The sequence below is a fragment of the Rhinichthys klamathensis genome, unplaced genomic scaffold (genome assembly GCF_029890125.1).
Source record: "Rhinichthys klamathensis goyatoka isolate OS25496 unplaced genomic scaffold, OSU_Roscu_1.1 h1tg000160l_1, whole genome shotgun sequence".
NCBI classification, from domain to species: Eukaryota; Metazoa; Chordata; class Actinopteri; order Cypriniformes; family Leuciscidae; genus Rhinichthys; species Rhinichthys klamathensis.
The window spans coordinates 1,156,414-1,179,382 of record NW_026606694.1 but is presented as its reverse complement, the minus strand read 5'-3'; the positions used below and the strand labels follow the sequence as shown (position 1 = coordinate 1,179,382).

Sequence of the window (22,969 nt, the reverse complement as noted above, 5' to 3'; positions counted from 1 at the left end):
GGGGATGTATGGAGTTACTTTAGTTTCAGGTACGTTTCCATATATGTGGCAAAATAAAATATATCAAGTTTACCTTTCATTTCACTGATCAGCGACTCGTCGAGCCAAATTCGCTCTACTGTGAGGTCACTTTGTGTGGATGTAATGAAATCACACCATTTTAAACCAGTTATGGCTAACTGGCCTTGCACTTGCCAGAAATACTTGTGATTTTTTTTTAGTTTGGCCTGACCACCAATAAACTTCACATGTGTAACCTGTTATACTGTTAACATCTGGGCATTTAACTTCAGCTAACCCAAAGGGTGGATTTGCAGTGGGATCATACACTTTGGCATCAGGGCTAGCACCGAGGTAAGGCGCATCAGGATTCACAACGAATCCAGAAGGAGCGACACTGACATTGCAACGGTCACTGTACTGTTGTAAAACTTCTGGCTCAAGGTCAATACCCCTTTTCATGGCAGGTGTTTGCCTTACCCCCTTTATGATCCTGGCTGCCAGAGCCTGACTAGATGACTCCCCTCTAACGCTACAAACTTCGCCGAATCTACTGGAAGTTAGGCGGGGCTGTCGGACTTCCTTCCACAAAGGATTCTCCGACTGCCCCCTTGTATTCTCTTCGATGATACTTGCACATTCACGGGTTAGTTCTAAACTCTGTATGTGATAAAACTGATGACAATTGGGGACAAAATGTAGATGCCGTTCTAATGTTAAGCCACTAATTAATGGAAGTTGTGGGAATGAGGGAGCTTCTGGATGCTTAATGATTTCTCGAGGTATTACTGGTGTGCACTGTGCACTGATAAGAAAGAACTGAACCTCGAGGGACTAGTAGAAATTTAGAGTCCACTAAAGTCAGTTCAGAGAGGCCGTATAAGAATTTGCAAATGCCAGGTTGTGGCTGATGGTTGCGTAGTTGGGCTCCAACTGACAACACCGTCGGGTCAGGAAGGGGTCCTAAAAACACAAGTAACAGAAACCATTCATCAGTTAATAACTGCCAATGATTTACAAGCGACAGTGTAGCTAATCTGATATAAAGAACTAACTGTATGTTCTCATTTAAAAATTGCTGATGTTATCGGACTTTCAGCAATAGTAATAATAATGAATAATCGGATTCAGGTTTAATCATAACATAGTACAGACATTATCTTAATTCCATAATGTGCTTAAACAACAATATTGCTGGCCATAAACTGAGAAAGTACACATCTGGTGTGTGATACCTCGAGTTGTCCTAGACGCGGCGCTAAGGATGTTTACGTTATATCTTCAACTAGTTGAAATGTTCCTCCTGTAAATATATTTCCCTTTCAAATGCGCATTCTGATTAATACATACATTTATTTCCAAACTAACCGGACGAAGTCCAGTGCTCGCCTTCTCATTAACAGCGTTTTTTTCTTACTGATATTTCATACTGAATTTACAATCCTAAACTTTGAATTTCATTGCAGCAAGAAAGCAGCATTGGTACATCAAATGTGTGTAAATACTTTACTAACCTAACACTAGATATTGTTGAAAACGAAAGTAAAAGCATGACGCACGCTCACTACCGGAAATGAGAGTCCAGTATCTTTATTAAAATCATTAAAAAAAAAAAAAATTCATTTATTTATTTAAACATATTAATGATGTAGCTAATTCACCCGCAGTTAGTTGGAATATTATTTTGTATTACTTGGATCTGCGCATCACTAAAGCACAGATGTGAATTTATAGCTTTTTTCCTTTTCATCCTAAATGATGATGTAACTGCGGGCTGTTTACACCAGGGCACTTCATGTGTTTCTGTGATCTGATAGCTATATCCGATCGTGAAAAGACCAGGTGTAAATGCCCTCCGAAACGCACTCGAGACGGATTTAAATCCGATCGCTCAAACCGCTTCAGGAGGAGGTCTGGGCCGCTTAACAGACGAAAGTGGACAAGTGTAAATGCATCTGGTTGTTGAAACCACATTTGTAAATTGGACTTCTCCCAACAATGCTAAAAATAAACGTGTGAGAGCGTATTATAGCGATGAAGCTATGGCAACACGCATCGCCGCAGATGAGCAGCTCGAGCATCTATTCATCAAGCCAACAACGTGCAAACTATCGCAAATCAAAGTGAAAGTAAGTCGCAGACGCTTAACCACTGATCTATATAATGTCATTCTATATAGATCAGTGCGCTTAACACACAATCATCTTCATTAAAAGTAAAGAAACAGAAATTATCTTACCAGTGCTGTCTCTCTTATTGCGGTCTTTGATTTTGAAATTAGCTGATGATCAATAAAATGCAGCTCATTATTGTTGCTTTCGGTGACGTGAACTGACGTGACGTTAAATCGATAGCGCGTTGTTTGAAGATCGGATTTATATCTGTTTTGCGAAAACATATTTATGTGACCAGGTGTAGGCTAAATAGCATCGTTTTGATAAATCAGATCAGTAAAAAAACCATGAAGTGACCAGGTGTAAACGGCCCCATTATGAGCTGTCTGTCAGCATCTGTATAATTTTCTGTTAATTAATTGCAAATTGTGGCATGTTGCAAAGCAGTCCCATCTCTTGTTTTTATGAATGACGTCATCGACTAGTCGACGTCGACTCGACTTTGATGTCATAACAGTCGACTAAAAAAATCTGAAGTCGTTCAACCCCTAATTCATCAGTGCTCACACACTGCAGCGTTGTGGTCACTATTTAGACGAGCACTGACGTGGGGTGAAATTTTCACGCATGTTTAAGAGCCATGGCTTATGTTAGATTAAAAACCTACAAGTTCCTTTGAGTTTGAAAAATCATGTACACAGTAATCATCAAAAAATCTCTTCTCCTGTCTCTTAAAATGAACACCCGCAGGATGATTTACAAATTTTCAGAGGCGTTTATTCAACTAGATGTTAACAAAAGCACATTGAAAATACATAACCGGAAGAATCGATACACTGCTTCGACGAGCACTTCCAGTAATCAATTCTGCCGTGATAAAAGTCTATAAGTAAATTACAGTAATTAAAACTTACCAGCGTAAGCGCGATACAGAGTAGATTTGACACTACTGCGTCCTAGCGCCTTTGGCTTTCGTACCACGAGTTCATCCGTGGGTTCGGGACGAATCCCCTGCATCAACACAAAAGAAATTAAATTCAGTTGCAAGTCTGAGAGAGTATCAGTTTAATTCAGCACACAAGTCATATTGTAGGTGTACATCCTATGCAGGCAACCGCTGCTCTGCAAAATAGAAGGAAACAAATGTATACTGAAATGTGATGTGTGAGTAATTCTAGAATTGCATGTATGGCTATATCTGAGGGACCCAGACAAATCTTATATTACCATGTGAACAATTCATATGGATGAGGTGTAGGATATGTATACACTGTGTAGAAACATCTACACCAGAATCAGTATTCCAACAGTGTGCACTTACAAACTTTAAAGACACAACTTGCATTAGACAAACTTACCTGTGTCCTTGGACGGTGCCATGATTGAAGCACACCGGTGCAGGACAGTGGGGTTGGCACAGTTTTCAGCCCCATGGTGCTGTAGTGAGCCGTTTGAAACAGGAGTCCAACCACATGGTTGCATAAAGCCATTCCAGCAGCACACGAGCAGGAGCATCCATTTAACTCCACAGGTCTAACGGCATGCAGCACAATCTAGAAATGGAGAACATATACTTGAGGGAAAGTTTGGATGTTTAGCCTACAGTAATTAGCATTTGTTTGACACTAGGAACATTATTGTAAAACTAGGTTGAACAAAATCAAGGCAACAGCCGAAAAAAAAAAAAAGGTACAGATCTGCAACAGCAGAAGAAACAAAAACATACTGAACAAATGCACCTGAACCTTTGTAGGTCTGAAACCATGCTCTATTCACTACACATTACAAGTTTGGGGTAATTTGGTAACGTTACTGTAGCACTGTCTGGATCCAAACTGTAAATCTGATGAAATCCATCAAGTGAAAGCAAAAAAGTCACATTGTTCGAATTATTCAAATAGGATACGCTGTATTTGAAGTGAACCTATCTAGCTAGTAACAAGCTGACGAATAGCTTACTAAACATAACAAGCTAGCGATAACTCGCCAACAGAACAGAATTCAAGCTACTTACCTCTATAATTGAAGACAAAATTCTCGTAGAAGAACTTGTATCCCTTCTCCAACTTGGATGATTCGCACCACATCGTCTTGGCCAACTTTTGGGAGATGCGAGAGCGAAGTTGTCCAGCGATTACAGGCAGCCATTTCGAACGCAATAACCGGAAGACGCAGTACACTGCTTCAGCTATTTTTGACGGGTACTTCCGGCGTTCTATCGTGATGCGATAAAGGCCTATTCAATTAAAGTTTTTGGTTACTCACTATTAACTAGTTGCTTATTAGCATGCATGTCACTAGGATATTGGCTATTTCTAAATACTTATAAAGTACATTAATGCCTTATTCTGCATGAGCATATTCTACATCCCTTAATCATACCCAATACTTAAACGTAACAACTACCAATTAAGTACGGCTTAGTAATTAGGAGTTTATTGAGGCAAAAGTCCTAGTTAATAGTTAGCTAATACTGAGAATTGGACCCAAATCTAAAGTGTAACCATTTTTTTTATCAATACCATTATTTTAAATGAGTCCACCCCCCAGGATTACTGTTATAAACATGAACCTCGTCTGAAAGGCAAAGGGGGAGATGTTGCTGTAATTTATAGTAATATTTTCAGAATTACTAAGAAATCTAGTTTCAAATATAATTATTTTGAAGTGTTAGGGTTAGGTTGGTGCAATATATAGTGCAAAAGATAAATCATGTTTGAGATTTGTGCTGGCTACTGTATACAGGCCACCATACAGACTTTATCAAAGAATTTGCTGACTTTCTATCAGAATTAGTACTCGCTGCAGATAAAGTTCTAATTGTTGGTGATTTTAATATACATGTAGATAACGAAAAAGATGCATTAGGATTGGCCTTTAAAGATATTCTTAACTCTATTGGAGTTAGACAACACGTGTCAGGACCTACACATTGTCGTAATCATACTCTAGATCTAATATTATCACATGGAATCAATGTTAATGCCGTTGAAATTCTGCAGCAGAGCGATGACATCTCAGATCATTATCTAGTCTTGTGTAAACTTAATTTAGCCAAGGCTGCAAAGCCGACTCCATGTTACAAATATGTTAGACCTATCAATTTTGCCACTAAAGATTGCTTTATTAATAATCTTCCTAATCAGTTTCATCATCTCAGCATCCCAGATAGCTTAGAAGAACTCGATATTGCGACAGAAACTTTTAACTCTCTCTTTTCCAGTACTTTAGACACAGTTCCTCCGTTGCGTTTAAAGAAGATTAAAGAAAATAGTCCAATGCCGTGGTACAATGAGCACACTCAGGCCCTTAAGAGAGCCGCCAGAAAAATGGAGCGCAACTGGAAGAAAATAAGAAGAGCTCGGTTGCATACAGAGATGCCTTAAAAGATGCTAGATCTGCTTATTTTTCAACCCTATTAGAAGAAAATAAACAAAACCTGAGGTATTTATTTGAAACAGTGGCTAAACTAACGAAAAATAAAGCCTCAAGCCCAGAAGTTTCCAAGCAGCACAGCAGTAATGACTTTATGAACTCCTTTACTTATAAGATTGATAATATCAGGGAGAAAATTATAACTATGCAACCGTCTACTACAGCATCGCATCAGGGAGTGTATTGTTAATAATATTGCTAATGAAAGAGATGCTTCCAGAGGTCAAAGATCCTCTTCTTGATATCATTAATTCATCTTTGTCATTAGGATACGTACAAAAAAGTTAAGCTGGCTTAATTAATCAATTACAAGCCGATCTTGAATCTACCTTTTCTGTCAAAGATACTAGAAAAGGCAGTATCTTCACAACTGTGTTCCTTTTTAGAAAGAAATGATATCTGCAAGGATTTTCAGTCAGGATTTAGACTGTACCATAGCACTGAGACTGCTCTCATTAGAGTCACAAATGATTTGCTCTTATCATCCGATCGTGGTTGTATCTCTCTATTAGTGTTACTTGATCTTAGTGTTGCATTTGATACCATTGACCACAACATTCTTTTAAATAGACTCAAAAATTATGTTGGCATTATTGGAATTGCATTAGCTTGATTTAAATCATACTTATCTGACCGTTATCAGTTTGTAGCAGTAAATGAAGAGATGTCTTATCGATCACAAGTTCAGTATGGCGTACCACAAGGCTCAGTACTAGGACCGTTGCGGTTTACTCTGTACATGCTACCCTTGGGAGATATCATTAGGAAGCATGGCATTAGTTTTCACTGTTATGCTGCTGATGATACGCAGCTCTATATTTCTTCACACCCTGACGAAACTTACTAATTCACAAAATTAACAGAATGCATAGCTGATATAAAAAAAATTGGATGACTAGTAACTTCCTACTACTTAATTCTGAAAAAACAGAGATTCTAATTATTAGACAAAAAATTTCCTCACGTAATAACCTAGAATACTGTCTAACACTTGATGGCTGCTCTGTCAAGTCTTCGTCGTCGGTTAGGAACCTGGGTGTGCTCGATAGCAATCTTTCATTTGAAAGTCACGTGAATAGTATCTGTAAAACCGCATTTTTCCATCTAAATTTTTTTTCTAAATTACTTCATATGCTCTCATTGACATATGCGGAACAGTTAGTTCATGCGTTCATGACATCAAGGCTAGATTATTGTAATGCTCTACTGGGTGGTTGCCCTGCACGCTTAATAAACAAATTACAAATTACAGCTGGTACAATTGACATCCAACTCTCACGTGAAACGGTGCCTTAACGCGGTGAGAGAGTTTGTGTACGTCTGAGAAGCTGATCGCTATATCGTCGAGAGCCTAGTGCTCTCAGAAGGGTCACCCAAGGCAGGAAGACTTGGAGACGTCAGACAAAACCCGTTTCGAAAGGCTCTCACATGACCTTTTCAAATAAATTCTGATCCAAGAAAGCAACGGGAAACTACTTGGATTATTCTTCCCTTGAAAACTTCAATGATGACAAGCAAAATCAATAAAGGCCCTGAGTATCGGCGTCCTTTAAATAAGACAGGGGTGCTAAGAATTTCCAAACTTGCGTCAAAGAACCCTTTCAAAGTAGCAACTTGGAACGTTAGAAGCTTACTTCAAGCAGGAAAACTAGCCAATGTCATACAAGAAATGGATCGACTTAAAATCAACATAATCAGTCTAAGCGAAACTAAATGGCCTGGAACAAAAAAAGATTATATCGAGCGAACACCACATCTTCTGCTCCGGAGGAGAAGAACACCAAACAAATATATGGTGTCGCGTTATAGTACACAAGAAATTAGCAAATAAAGTCACCAACTTTACCCCAGTATCAGAACGAATGGCACTATTACAATTAGCAGGCAAAAAAGTCAATGTGAACATTCAACAGGTTTATGCTCCAACAGCAGACAAACAAGATCATGAAATCGAATCGTTCTATGAGCAACTAACCAACACGCTGAAGAAACAAGACATCACTATAATCCTTGGCGACTTCAACGCCAAGGTTGGCCACGGACGAATGCAGAACATTGTCGGAGAGCACGGACTAGGAATAAGGAATGGACGAGGCGACAGACTGGTTCAATTCTGCCAAGAAGAACGCCTGGTTCCAATTACCACCTCGACGACAGTATACGTGGACCTCGCCGCAAGACTCTGACAATAACATCGTCAGGAACCAAATCGATTATATCCTAATTAACACCAGGTTTAAGTCCAGTGTGCTTACAGCAAAAACCTACCCTGGAGCCAATATATCGTCAGATCACAACCCAGTAATAGCTGCAATAAGACTCAAATTGCGATCAATACAATGTACAAAGACGAGACGAACAGACCTGGAGAAACTGAAGAACAGCGCCGATAAAAGACAAGTACAGCAACATCTCAACGATAGTATACGCTCAATAACAACAGAAACAGCAGATGTTCAGGAGTACTGGTGCTCGTTCAAACAATGCATCACAGAAACAACAGAAGTCATGCTGGGACACCAGTACCGAAAAAGAAACAACGATGGATGACAATATATTCTCGATCTAATGAGCAAATGAACAATGTACAAAAATAACAACTTGGAGAAGTACAAACAAATGTAAAAGAAGACAACTGACAACATGACATGGCAATTTTAACCTTCACAAGAAGCTCAAAGAAGTTGGTAATATCTACAGACCAGCACCAACAGCAATCTTGTATGCGGACAACAACCAACCAATCCTAAATAAACAAGAAAAAATGGACACCTGGACAAACTAAATACACAAGCTCTTTGGCGCCGCGAGAACATCAGCAGGAAAAGACCAACAGACGTCGAAAGACGCTTTACACTTTTTAACATCAGAAGTAGAACACACAATCAAAACAGCTAAGCCAGGCAAAGCGTGCGGGCCCGATACAATCCATGTCGAATTGCTCAAATTATTAGACAGCAATAACATGCGACAACTGACTAATTGGTACAATCAAATATACAACGGCAATAAAATTCCATCCGACTGGCAACAATCCATCTTTGTGGCCATACCAAAGAAAGCAACAAGCCTGAAATGTGAAGACTACAGACTGATAAGCTTGATGAGCCACGTGCTGAAAGTCTTCCTGAAGGTGATCCAACAGCGCATACGCTCCACATGCGAGGGTGCACTGAGGAACACAGTTTGGCTTCTGCAAAGGACTAGGCACAAGAGAAGCAATCTTCTGTTTACAGATACTACTACAGCGATGCTACGAACATCAGAAAGAAGTGTACATCTGCTTCATAGATTACGAGAAAGCCTTTGACTCAGTAGACCACGACCGACTAGCAGCTCTGCCCTACAAAGGCAAAAGACCTTAACTCAGAGTGTGAAACTGAGAAAAATGACTTTAAAGTTTTTTTGTTGTCCAGCCAATTGTATGATAGGTAGGACAATGAAAATTTGCCAAGTAGTTGTCATAATGAATATATTTATCTACATTAATTTTTTTTTAGCTCAAACTTGACCTTTGACCCTTATTCAGAAGTTACTGTATTCTGCCTTTGCATTATCTGCAAAACAATAATGGGTCATACAAAGGCAAAATACCTTAACTTCTAATTTATTGACCATTTTGGCTTTTATCACTCTATACAAACATTTCTATGATAACAACGATAGCCTTATAATAACATTTAGTAAGTTCTGTCTAGTAAGGGTTAATATTACATCAATAGTTACAAAATATTACAAAATAAAAAAATAATGAGAAAGACCTTAACTCAGAGTGTGGAACTGAGAAAAATGACTTTAAAGATTTTCAGTTGTCCCTCCAAATTAATTATAGGTAGGACACTGTAAATCTGGCAATTAGATGTTTTAGTAATGAAAATTATCTACATAAAAAAATCTTGAGCTCAAACTTGACTTTTGACCACTATTTTAAAGTAACTGTACACTCTGCCTTTGCATTGTCAGCAAAAAGTGAGAAGTCATGCCAAGGCAAAAGGCAGTAACTTCCACATTATCAATATTTGGTTGCTGATCACCATTAACAAAATCATTATAGTAACACCTGTATAAAATCTAGTGATCATGGCATTTATTTTGTATGATTTACACTTATAGACATCTACTTATTGCTACCCTGTGCTTTGGTTGCATTCTGGTGGCATTATTAATGCATGAGACATGGCAAAATACCTCCATAGCGGTAAGATCTTCAATTGGTACCGAGTGGCATAATGGTGTGTTCACACCGAACGCGAATAGAGCGTCAAATACGCGTCTATCGCGTCTAGCTAGACGCTTGAACATTCGCTCAAGTTCAAATTTTTCAACTTGCGCGGAAGACATTCGCGGCAAACGCGTCGCCCAATTCGCGTCATTCGCAACGCCCGGCGCGAATGATGCGTCTATTCGCGTCTTTGCATTGACTTTGTATGTAATCTACTCGCGCAAATAATTAAATTCGCGTTCGGTGTGAACACACCATAAGACTTGATAAATGCGCGTTCAAATGAATCACGATAAAACAGGTCCGACTCCTCGCGCACATTCGACCCGGGGACTCGTTTATAGTATATTCGTGTTCGAAGGTGTCATGCTCCTCGTACGTTCACGAAAAGTACGAAGTCCGAACGCAGTGCTTTCCATCTTGAGACTCGGTGGGGAGCGCGCTCTGGACTACCTAGACGACTAATGCATTTATAGCACAACCTTCTGTGTTCTGCGTCTTTTCAGTAGCGGTGGTTTCAGCTGTCTGCCCTATTATTCCAGTAGCACCTCAATGCAGTACATGAGATCCACGGGGAGGAGTCGGATCAAGATCCAAGGGGTGGAGATGGGTAGGATTAGGGTTGGGTTTAGGGATTAGGGGTGGGTTTAGGGATCAGGGGGCGGAGTTGGGTAGGTTTAGGTGTATGTAAGGTGGGAGGAGTCGGATCTGGATCCGACTCCTCCCCGTGGATTTCATGTTGTGCACTTCGCTCGTCCCGCGGATTTATTCCGGACAGTGTGATTGTAGGTACAACCCGCTTGTAACAGCTTGTCTGATGTTGTATGCACCAGCAATTCTTGCTTCATTATGTTGTATGCACCAATATACCGTTGTTGCTTCATTATTATCACTCCCTGTGATATAGTCCCGCGTCAGCCCGACTGTATTCAGGGCGGAGCTGAAGGCGCCGGCGAAGTTTTCAATAGTAGCCTATCTGTCTGCAGTCTGCAAGACTTCGAGTTACGCCCCTTAAAGTTACGCCCACTTTAGCAAGACTTCAAGTTACGCCCACTTTTAGTCACGCCCCTTCAAGTTATGCCTACTTCCAAATTACCGCGACAACAGTTCCATTTGCTCTCGCACGAGTTTAACATAAACGAGAACAGTTTCATATGCTCTCGCACGAGTTTAACATAAACGAGAACAGTTAATTACCTCCAGAACAGTTTCATTATGCTCTCGCACGAGTTTAACATAACAGAAACCTCTGAGATGATATCTTCAAAATTCTTATTTTGTTTTGTCTGTATACAGCAAAGCAAGTTGCAATCTGCATTAGCACCAATGTATTGATAATGTATTGCTAGAAACCATATTGCAATGTAATGTTTTTTTATATAAATATTTTTAAACATCTTTCCATGTCGTATGCCTGATGTGCTGACAATTCATTTTTGACAACACTAATGAACAGTTAAATGCACCGCTGTCAAACACATCTTATAATACTTTGAGACAAATTAACTACAAGCACAGTCATCACAAAAACTTTTATTGAAGGACAACAAGAGTTTATGCAAACACAACCTATAAGTTCCTAACTTCTGGAAAATCAGACCATGCCTCCAGCCGCAAAAAAAAAAAACAGTCCATGCTGCAGTATCCTGCAAAGTCATTTTCACAGTAGAACCCTTGTAGGTTTCCTCTTCGTCCACATCCCCAGTATCCTTCACAGTCTTTATACAGGTCATTGCATAGAATGCAACGGGAGACCATAGGGAACTCTGTAGGTCCTTCTATGGTCCTCTGAAAAGGAGTTCCAGTTTACCACACCTGATGACAAAAGTAGTATGTGTAAAACATGTTTGCATTTTTTTTCTTTTTTTTAATACGAAATTTTCTGGTAGCAGTGTGTCTTCAGTATTCATTTTATTAGTGGTGTGCCTCCACAATAATTTTTTTTTTAGCAATTAAAAGATACACCTATTGCCTAAAACAAAAAGCATTAGTCTAGTGTAGATTATATTGTGATGATTAAAATAATTTTAGCACTAGAACCTTGACTTGAATCACAACTTAGGCCCAGACATAGATAAATGGACAAATGTAGAATCGTCATTTAAAAGCACCACAGCTGCACAAAAATCACAAAGGAAACTGGTATACTGGTATAGAAAAGAATAAATTAGGCAACATCTATGTACAACATGCATTTACATTTTAATAATGGCAAGTGACCACTCCAGGGGCCATCTAATGTGTTGTGTTGCTGGCATCTGTGGGACAAAGATTGAGTAGCTCAAAGTTCCAAATGCTTTTCTTTGCCCTTGCTGCGATGTAAAAAGCGGCGAGCCTGCATGTCCTAGTTGAGTGCATGATGCTGTGAGTGGGAGACTTTAACCTATAGCTCAGAGGGTCTTTACCTCTAAAAATATGGAGGAGGGCAGAAGGAAAGAGACATAACTTACTGTCTAGCCAGAAGAAGTGTGCTTCCTTCAGAAAGGATTCCTCTCTCACTATCCTCCAGAACCGAGTGCATGTGAGAGCAAGGGTGCAAATTGCAGGATCACCATCTTGTAACATGCCTTCACGTGCTATCAGAAATTAGATATTTACAACTTCTGAAATCGTAATTACGAGCTCATTAAACTCAAGTTCGAAATGGGAGGGTGTTCATGCAACGTTAAAACATGTTTTAACAAGGAACTCATTACGACAAGGCAACAGTAACTTAGACCGTAAAAAACTATTGCTTACTTAACTTTAAACGAGGACCGATACGTTTTAATAGATTATCAACTCTAGAAACAATACCAAAATGTGTATGAAAATGACTGACACATTTCATTTTAAACGGTTATCTGTGGAAAATATTCTTACCGTTGTCTCTAAACGAACTGCCATCTTGCCACTGATCTATCAGTGCATCTTGCCAACAACATCTCGTTCTGACATATCGCGTGGTTCGGTGTGATTTGGACAACTTCAAGTTACGCCCAACTTCAAGTTACGCCCGACTTCAAGTTACGCCCCTCTCTTGCAGTCCGCAGACAGACCCATCTCGAAGTTTTGGCACTCTGCCAGCTAGATGCATGGTTGTTTCAACCAGGTCCGGTACCCGATCTGGATGAGGCGGGGCTTTAGTTCTTTGTTGTATTCACCTGCTACGGCTGTGTAACATTTTTTCTGTCAACTCTGCATATATCATTCGCGATGGATAGCCTATCGCACGTTTGTCGATGGAGCGGGTTCAGACCATACTAAATGTTCTGACCGCATTTGTGCTGGACAAAGCTCTGAGGACATCAGAAGTTACAGGGACTGATGGCAGCTGTACAAAGTACACCGGCTACATCGTAATTTCAATTTTAATGGAGAGCAAAACAAAGGCAGAACACCGTACAATCTGAAAGGTAGCATTATTTGATAGAACGCCAGCACCGTAACTTCATATTGACGCGCGGCTAAACAAAGGCAGAGTACCCTAACTCAAAATGAGCGTTCCAAAACAAAGCCAAAGAGCGGTAACTGGTGTTACGGTGTTCTGCCTTGGTTTCTCACGGGCTTTTGGAAGTTACTGTTAAGACAACCCATTATTTTCTCGAAAAAACGACGGAATTGACTCAAGATACTTATCCACATGATAAAAGGGGGTCTTGAATGTGCCAAAAATATAAAAAACTAATTTTCGACCAAACACGAAGTTACGGTCTTTTGCCTTTGCACGGCAGAGCTCTATTAAAACAACTGGGACTAGATAAAAACGACACCAACTTCATCATTGCTCTTTATTGGAAGCAAACAGCCCAACTCCGATATGACAACGAACTGACAGACCCAACACCAATACAAAAAGGTTTACGACAAGGCTGCCCACTGTCACCGATTCTTTTCAACATCTACTCAGAGCAGATTTTTGATCAAACACTAGCAGACAAAAACATTGGTATTAAAGTCAATGGACAATACATCAATAACATCAGATATGCCGACGACACTGCACTGCTGGCCGATTCTGAACAAGATCTACAACAAATCTTGGACGAAGTTGCCGCAGAAAGTCAAATATGGGGCCTACGAATTAACAAAAAGAAAACAAAGGTTATGAAGGTCAGCCAAACTTTAAGCGAAACAACAATCAAGCTGGGCAGCGAAAAATTGGAACAAGTACACCGATTCAAATACCATTGACGATCAGCTGAACCATGAAGTCGAAATCAAGAGCAGAATTGAACAAGCAAGGCAAGCATTTATTAAATGGAAAACACTCCTCGCAGACCGCAACTTGAGTACACCACTGAAACTGCGCACACTGAAATGTTACATCTGGTCAATTTTGCTGTATGGAGTAGAGACGTGGACACTAACAACAACAGCAACAAAAAGGCTCGAAGCTTTCGAAATGTGGCTGTATCGAAGAATGCTGAAAATCCCATGGACAGCCAAAACCACCAATACACAAGTTCTGCAGGACATGGGCACTGACAGGCAACTGCTGAAGCCCATCATTAGCAGGAAGTGTCACTACTTAGGCCACATTGCCCGAAACGACCACAAATACCAGCTATTAAAGCAAATCCTGCAAGGAAAAATCTAAGGGAAAAAACGACCAGGACGGCCAAAAACAACATGGCTCAGTAACATCAAAACATGGCTACAATTAACAACAGCACAAACTCTACACGCCGTGCTAGACCGAGACCCGTCAAGTCGCATACGCCGTTAGACAGCACTAAAGAAGAAGAAGCTGGTCCAAAACGCAACAGTTCGAGTTCTTACAAGAACCAGGAAGTATGACCATATTAGCCCAGTTCTGTCAACACTGCATTGGCTCCCTATTAAACATCGCATACATTTTTAAATATTGCTGATTACTTACAAAACACTAAATGGTTTAGCTCCCCAGTACTTGAGCGAGCTCTTAACACATTATTGTCCGTCATGTCTATTGCGATCTCAAAATTCCGGCGATTCTCTGGTGCATAAGGTCTATAGACTTCTATAATTCAATGATAGGTTGCATAGTTTAGATCAGCCAGAACCGGGAACACTTCCTATAAATCCTGATGTACTCGTTACATCATAAGAAGAATGGCATCTACGCTAAAATTAGTCTCTCTGTTTATCCTGAGGTTTACCGCAGTCTGCCGGATCCAGGCCGTATCCAGATCTGATGAAGGACCTGCGTCTGGACACAACGACAACGCAGTCCTGAAGTGTCAACTAGTCCCTCCCCTGTGAAGGCCTCCTTCCCTTTACCTCTGTACAGATAATCGTTGTCGGGAAAATTCCGGTTCACGTGGCTATGCCGAAGAGATACAATTCTGTATTATAAATTTTAAGGCCAGACAAGTAGTTTGTTGAGGGATGGTTTTTTAGGGAAGGACTACATGCCTGCGCACATATTCAAACGCGCATACCTTTAGAATGAACTCTTAATGCGCATGTGCACGCCATCAGCGTTCTCACGGTTCGCGTTTTAAGTTTGCGTAGAGATAACTTAAGAGTTTTCTGTTAAAACGGTGTTGTGTTAGCGGCCCCTAAGTTAATAACTAGTGATCGTTGCGACGGAAGAGAATCAATCAAAACTAACTTTAACTGGAAAATAACTTTATTATAGAGCTGCCATAAAGCCAAAACAATCTGTTACTTTAATTTATTATTTACCTATTATCACTGTAAAGCCGCTTTGGAACAATCTACATTGTTAAAAGCACTATATACATGAAGATGACTTGACTTGACTAAAAATGCTAATTAATCAGAGTGCTTACACAACAAGCTGTTGGAAACATGACCCTAATAAACAATGGAAAGATTATATTAAATTATATTATATTATAAAACCCCAATAAGGAATTTCAACACAGAATGTGGCCAAAGAAGTTGGTTGTTCCAGTCAGCTGTATCTAAAATGTGGTGCAAGTATAAACTAAATGGGAAGGTTATAAAAGGAAAACACACGGGTAGACCAAGGAAGATGTCAAAGCATCAGGATTGAATATTCAAAGCAGTACGCCTTGAAAATAGAAAAGGCACGACAAAACAACTGAAAAACAAACGGAAGGAAACGGGAGTCAATGTTTTGTGACAGAACTGTAAGAAAACCAGCTCAATGAAATGCAGTAGGCTAAAGAAAAGCAATAATGGAATTTGAATGATTGAATAAAAGTGATATTCAGTGATGAATCGCAAATCTGCATTGGCCAAGGAGATTCCATACTTTTTCCACAACATTGAGTGATTCCATATGGAATATGTGACAACTGGTTTAATGGAACTGTATGGCAGCTCAGTTTCATCACAAATTAATTTTTTATCCACAGTAAATGAGGTTTGCATTATATAGTAGAAACTAAATGATTTATTGATAATGTTGTCTAAAAGGCTCCAACATCTTTAATTCTAATTTATTTTATCATCCCATAAACTGTTTTAAAGCAATACTTCACACTAAATAAAAGTTCTGTCATCATTTACTCACCCCTTATAACGTTCTAAAACCGTATGACTTTCTTTCTAAATGAAAGAGAAATGTCTCAGTGTTTTTCAATGAAAGTCAATGGGCTCCAGTGTTGTTTCCTAACTTTCATCAAAATATAATGCGTGTTCCACAGAAGAAAGAAAGTCATTCCTGTTTGGAGGGTAAATTTCAGAATTTTCACTTTTTGGTGGGCTATACTTTTAACAGCTTCTTTTATGTTTCTTTATTTATGTTCAATATTAAAGTTAAATACTGAAATATATAAAAAATTATCTGCATTGTCATGTTTTCTATCTGTATTAAAAACTGATGAAAATTAAGTCTTCTTAATCTTATTCAACAGTCTAATACCATACCATACAAGATGCAGATAAAAAAAAATGCTTTTATTGCTTTTAAAGTGAATCATTGCCATCACTGTTAACATTTTTGCCTCCATCTCCAGTGTTTTCTAAAGGGGTGGGGTGAGCAGAAATGTCCTTAGTAGCCGGAGGTTGAGATTTATGACCAAGGCTTTTAAAGTCTTTCAAGGTCCAAACAAAACATTTCAATCATTTCAATCTCTTGACCTTTTTTCCTGATAAAAACTGCTTAGAAAACGGAGAGCCTGAAACCAACACAATGAAACTAGGCGATCCTGCCTTCAAAAAGCACCTGGAAAGAACAAAACAGAGAGAAAAAACATCAAAGACCAATTCAAGCAGAGATAAAACTACTTAGAAGAAATTCCTCTGAAATACCTTTGGTGCTGAAGAACGTTAAGAAGTGACTTTTCAAGATCAACTTGATAAAGATGTCCTTTTTCAGGATCCTCAAAGAAAAGCTGAAACAAAAACATGATTGTGAGGTTACAGATGGATATGATCAAAGTTCAAAAACAAATCTTTGTGGTACTGCATCTAATTAACATTTCTCAAGCAAAAGAGAACAATGATGGATCAAAAAGTGGTGTTTAAAGAACCTTTTGTACCGACCTGTAGATTTTGCGGCTGATATTTTCTTTCTGTATCCCAAGGAGGAAGCTCTTCACCAAACATAACTGCCAAATGGTCCATGAAGCTAAAACACAAAAATCAATATATTTAAAGAATAAATAATTTCCCTGTCCAGCCCTCCCTTTCTCAGCAAGGATACAAATTGAATGTCTTTTTGAGTTTTTAACAAACCTGGAGTTCTCGCAGAAGGCAGATATGAAGTCCGTCTGGCTGTGTTCAGGGTAGAGGAACAGCACTGGCCAGTGGAGGACTCCCTGCTCATCCATAAAAACACAAGCTCCTGTGGCCTCCTGAGAGCCCATTCCATCAAGCTCCAGATCAGCCAGAGCTTTAGATGCTCCTCCATGGCCATCATCATCCTCACTGTCCGAACCCCTATGTCGAGACAGCTCGGTCTTCAGAAGTTTGATGCCACGCTCCTAAGTAAAAACTGTCATTGAATATTTCACCTTTTCATAATTCAGTTTAAGAATTTTTTTTTGAATGACTAAACTTAGTATCTGCAGTACCTTAATGGCAGCTAACAATGCTTTCTTCTCATTCTGCTCCTTTTTTGCTTTAACCTTTGCCTTTCTGGCATCTTTGTCAGCTTCTCTCTACAAAAAAAAACAAAAACATTTATACAAGAGTTGCATGATTAATCTTTAAAATATTGACAAGTACGAATCCAACGGAACATTCAGATCTGTGTCGGCGCTACCATTGACCCAGAGAGAGCAGTTGTCATGTATAGGTATGAAACAGCTTCACAAACTGTCTTTTCAACCACACTGCATCGTTATTTCTATGTTACAATAATTCAAACTATCACAGAAGTACTGGGATAAAAGTTTGATAAAAGTTTTGAATATAAACACTGATACAGTGTTCACTACAGTAGTGATCAAAATCACATTTGACGCTTTAAAGCTGCAGTCAGTAACTTTTGGCACTCTAGCGGTTAATAAACAGAACTGCATGAGTATTGTGGAAGAACAATGTAGCCGGAGCTACTTCTCTCTGTTTATGTCTATTACGAGTTACGCAGGTACTAGGCTACCCCATAGCGGTGCCGACCCGACAGGTCTAAAACAGTCCTAATATAAACACTCATTAAGAAAAAAACACGGTTTGGAAAATGGATTCATGATGTACTCGTTCATATGTTTTTTGTTAATTTTGAACATAAAAAAAGTTACGGACTTAAGCTTTGAATAAAAATGGTATTAATTACATTAGTACACCAGTAGGTGGCGACAAGTGACTGTTAAAAAAGCATTTGTCATTGAATCATTCATTCAAGAGATTCTTCCAAAAACGCTGATTTATCCAGTAATGAAACAGGTGAAGTCTATATAAGTGAGTCATTGAATCATTCATTCAAACCAATTTTTTTTTAAATCATTAAAATTAATTATTTTATTTAAATAGACTGCAGCAATTAACATTTTTGTCAGAACCTCTAGTAAATAACGTTATTTTGTTAAATAGAGCACAAAAAATTGTGATTCTAATATCCAGAATTGTGCAGCTCTAATTTATACATTACAATTTATTTGCAGAATATATAATTTGCCTTGGCGTACAGGAGACAACGGGAGGAGAAAGAGAGATAGAGAGAAACTAATGAGCACATTATAAACAAATTTAACAGTTTGGAAGCAAGAGATAAATAAGTAAATTAGCAAGAAACAAGATGGTAATGTGCAATTAGAAATTAAAAAATAAAGTGAAGAGTTTAATTGTAATGACTTTGTGGAATTTAAAGCTCCAGTCCGTAACTTTTTTAAGTTAAAAATAATCCAAAATAATTATATTAAAAAAAAACTTATTCTGCCAGTGGTCAAAACTATCTGCTTGCCATAGCTAGATTCAAAACGGTTAGCTTGTAATAATGATTTTAATTCCAGTGGTACTGGTGGGTTTCTGCGGGAAATTCGAGCATGTCTTTGCGTCATGACGTCACACCCGTACACATAAAGAAGGAGTTTCGGCTAGCCGGCTATACTGCGCGTGACGAGATGTTTAGATGTATAGGCTTTTCTCGCAGCACTTTACATAATTAAACTTATGGCATCCAGAAAGATCCAAACAATAATCATCAGTGTCAACTGGAGATTCAGCAGTTATAAAACCCAAAAGACTTCGTACTTCGGATTTAAGGTGGCTAGAGAAAGAGAAAGAAACCGTCTCATGCGAACAAGGATTTAAACATCGGCGGGGCTTTTGAAAAGTGCGTGAACTCCGTGTTTTGAAGGGGTTCAAAACGGAAGAAGAGACGGCTTTTTTCTGCTGAACAAGTAAGTTAAGACATTTCAATAGTTCAATCGTGTAACAGTACGTTTTCTTAATTCACACAGTTATGGAGTTTCCTTTGTTGTGCCTTTCTCGTTTTGCTATTATGGAGAATATGAATTCTGAACTACACAGGTAACCATAAAACACATTAAATTTAACATTAGTCACGCAATGCTGATGTTGTTAACATGAACAATTTGGGAACAAAGTAGGCTATGATTTGCACGGTTGCTGTAAATCGCGTTGATTAAATCCAACGAAGCTTATCATGTCGAATGCTTTTTCCCCCTTAGTTGGTCAGAACAAAAATGGATGTTACTTGTTCAGAAGACATTTTCTTATGAAAATTCTTATGTTGGTCAAACTTTCAAAAAGTGAATCTGTGATTCTGTATGACAGTATCCACACAGCGCGGTGACTGACAGCACCACTCGCCTCAAAGCACTGTGTTCATCCGCGCTGTTTCATGCCGATTTACAACCCACGTAAAGATGATAATTCCGCGAATCACTGCAGTTACAGATTTTAAACAGAGAGATGGCGACAAAGAGGAAAAGATACGGACTGCAGCTTTAAAGGTGCTGTATGTGAGATTGACAGCTAGCGGTTGAAATGGGTACTGCAGTCCAAATTCAAAATATTGGGGAGAGTTGTTTCCCCCACCCTCTCCCCCCTGCTCAACCTCAAAGCTCACGCGGGTTGCCAGATTGAAGACACGCAACAGGAACGAGCACAACTGACAATGGAAGGGGATGAGATATACAGACTCTGTAAGTTGATTTATGATGAGTTGATAACGTGTTTTAATTTGCTCCAGTTCATAGGGATTTTAAGATTGGTGCGGATGCTTTTTAGGTAGGGTAGAATCTGTGATCTCTGACACAGTTTGTTTGCTAGCGTCCATGGCTGCAATATGCTGTGTTTTCCCGCCAACTGGCAACTCGGGGTGGCGAAATACTTTTGGGTAAAATGGCAACTGGGGATATTGCACAGACCAAAACAAAAACAGACATTCCGACACGGAACGCATATTTCAAAGTAAAATAACTGGCTGTAGCATTTTTTTTTCCAGAGAAACGAGTATGTGAACTCAGCATGTTTCCTAAATATCTGCTAATAACATATTATGGTATTTTTATGCCATACTGTCAAAAACTTACATACAGCACCTTTAATATTAATATATTGATATTTTTATTAAACATTAACCAACTAATTATTTGCCATCATCACTCATAATAATAATAATATGCATAAAAAATTATGACATCAACATAATTTCATAGAAAAATATGAATTACACATCACGCTAAATTTGATATGTAAATCCTTAAACCAAATGCTCTAAATCCAGAATGGGACACCATAAATATATCTTCCTGTGTGTCAGGCATTTCTACCTTCAGTTTATCTGCTGTGGCTCTCAGCTCCAGTAGTTTCTTGTCGGTGGGAAGCAGCTTGAGACCTTCATCACACCACTGCAATACTCCAGCGTAATTACGCAGCTCCATTGAGCACTGGGCTCCTAAAATCATACATAAAATTACACAAATATACATATTATATTTTTCTGTACACAAAATAATGCAATTTTAAAAGAGTTTAGTTTTTACTTTGCTTTGTGCTTTTTTTTTTTTTTTTTTTTTGGTTTGCTTTGTGAGATAAATAACTACAGACAAAACGTACCTCTTATTATGGCTTTAATGTGGTCTGGCTTGAGTTTCTTTGCAGCTGTGGCATCATTTAAAGCTGACCGCATATTTCCTGGAGGAAATAGTTTATTGCATAAATCAAAGAGGAAAAAAAACTAAATTATTCTGGCACATTTACATTTACAAGGAATACTGAATGTAACTTACCTAAATAGAAATGTGCAGCTGCACGGTTGGTGTATAGAATTGCATTGAGTTCAAGATCCATACAGTTCTTTTTCAATCCTTCTGTGTAAGACACTACAGATTTCTTATAATTCTTCTCCTTAAAGTAATCATTCCCCTCATCCTTCAAACCTCTGGCTTGCTCTGAGGAAAAAGAAAAAGTTAAATTAAAATGTATTCAATTGCCATTTATAGGAGGTAACTTACGTTGCTTTCACAAAGAATCATAACCATAGCAAAATAAAAAGCCGCACACCTTCAGGTGTTCTGTCATCATCATGGATTATAGACTGAATGCAGGCGAGATCGGGGTTTTTCTCGGGGTCTATGTTTTCCGGGGCTGTCTTCATGAACATGGGTACCTTATTAAACTCCTGCAATATATAAAAAGCGAATTTATTCATAAGCTACTTTAGCCAAATGCAATGTTACAGCACACTGCTTGATCCTCAATAATCTGTTCGCGTCCACTAGAGGTGACATGCTGTTGCCAGTGTGTTTTTTTACTAATAACGTGACAGTTCTTCCTTACCTCCTCCCAGTTGCTTTCATTAAACGCATTTTTGTATTTTTGTGCTTTAAACTTCTCCATAAACTCATCCATGCCATCATCGCTGTCTTCGCCTTGCGCTGGGGCAGCCATCGTTTATCTTTTTTAATTAATTCTGTAATATATCCTCTTACTGTGTACTGGATGTATACGTTACTGTGTTCAAAATGTAGCCGCTATGAAGAGCTATAAATAAAACTCCAAAATGCGATAAAACCGAGAATAAACTGCAGCAAAGATCCACATGGCCTAGGCAAGCAGCTGTTCCTGTCCTCTGCTGCTGCTTGACACACGTTACCGCCACCAGCTGGTCTGGAGGGAAAAAAAGGTGTATACAAAATAAACAAGTTACTTTCAAGCTTCAAAAATATTTGTTATAAAGAGAGTAAATAAAAAATATAAAGTTTTACGTTGATCATATTGTATCAAATATTTAATTGAAAATATATTTTAATGTTGCATCATTACGGAAAAGGCGGGGAAAATTGGACTCTTTACCAGATAAAACATGTCCGGATTCCGTTTGTATGCGAGTTAAAATTTTTAAAATTCCGTTTGTATGCGTGTCACCACCTATAGCTCCCTATATATATATATATATATATATATAGAGAGAGAGAGAGAGAGAGAGAGAGAGAGAGAGAGAGAGAGAGAGAGAGAGAGAGAGAGAGAGAGAGAGAGAGAGAGAGAGAGAGAGAGAGAGAGAGAGAGAGGCTTTTGGATTCCCTATAATTTATGTTTTATAAACAAATACAGTGATTGGCCCGGAGGCTGGTGTGTGTGTGTGTGTGTGTGTGTGTGTGTGTGTGTGTGTGTGTGTAAGAGAGAGAATGAGAGTCTCTTTTGGATTTATTGATTTTATTTCACATATTCTCAAAATCTGCTTTGGGATGCAGTCTTACCAGTTAATTTCTCTCTCTCTGTGTGTGCGTGTGTGTCTATTTTGCTCTCAAAATGTTTTGGAGATTAACCCCTTCACTGCTGTTTTTGTGTTTTGCACCATGGCTGATTTGTAGTTTGTACCACCAAAAGA

General features: G+C 38.8%; 1 protein-coding gene and 1 pseudogene across 1 annotated transcript; one reads left to right on the top strand and one right to left on the bottom strand.

Moving 5' to 3' along the window:
• The first annotated feature begins 7,634 nt into the window (after positions 1-7,634).
• LOC130091154 (uncharacterized) lies at positions 7,635-14,479 on the top strand (annotated as a pseudogene).
• Positions 14,480-16,663: 2,184 nt separating this feature from the next.
• On the bottom strand, positions 16,664-22,222 carry ttc4 (tetratricopeptide repeat domain 4). Its single transcript, XM_056258809.1, has 10 exons — positions 21,919-22,222; positions 21,643-21,760; positions 21,369-21,530; positions 21,196-21,273; positions 20,910-21,034; positions 17,742-17,828; positions 17,404-17,651; positions 17,212-17,296; positions 16,978-17,060; positions 16,664-16,891 (listed from the first exon to the last, which is right to left on the bottom strand). The coding sequence occupies exons 1-10, from the start codon at positions 22,027-22,029 to the stop codon at positions 16,789-16,791; spliced, it is 1,200 nt and encodes a 399-aa protein (XP_056114784.1). The 5' UTR covers positions 22,030-22,222; the 3' UTR covers positions 16,664-16,788.
• Between the last annotated feature and the right edge of the window lie 747 nt (positions 22,223-22,969).

Bases quoted from the DNA above. Each gene is read 5' to 3' on its own strand.
- ttc4 (XM_056258809.1), bottom strand. From the start codon at position 22,029: ATGGCTGCCCCAGCGCAAGGCGAAGACAGCGATGATGGCATGGATGAG. The intron at 21,274-21,368 runs GTAAGTTACATT...TATTTCCTCCAG, and splicing joins AGCTGCACATTTCTATTTAG to GAAATATGCGGTCAGCTTTA. The intron at 17,297-17,403 runs GTTTGTTAAAAA...TTTGTGTTTTAG, and splicing joins GCCTTCTGCGAGAACTCCAG to CTTCATGGACCATTTGGCAG.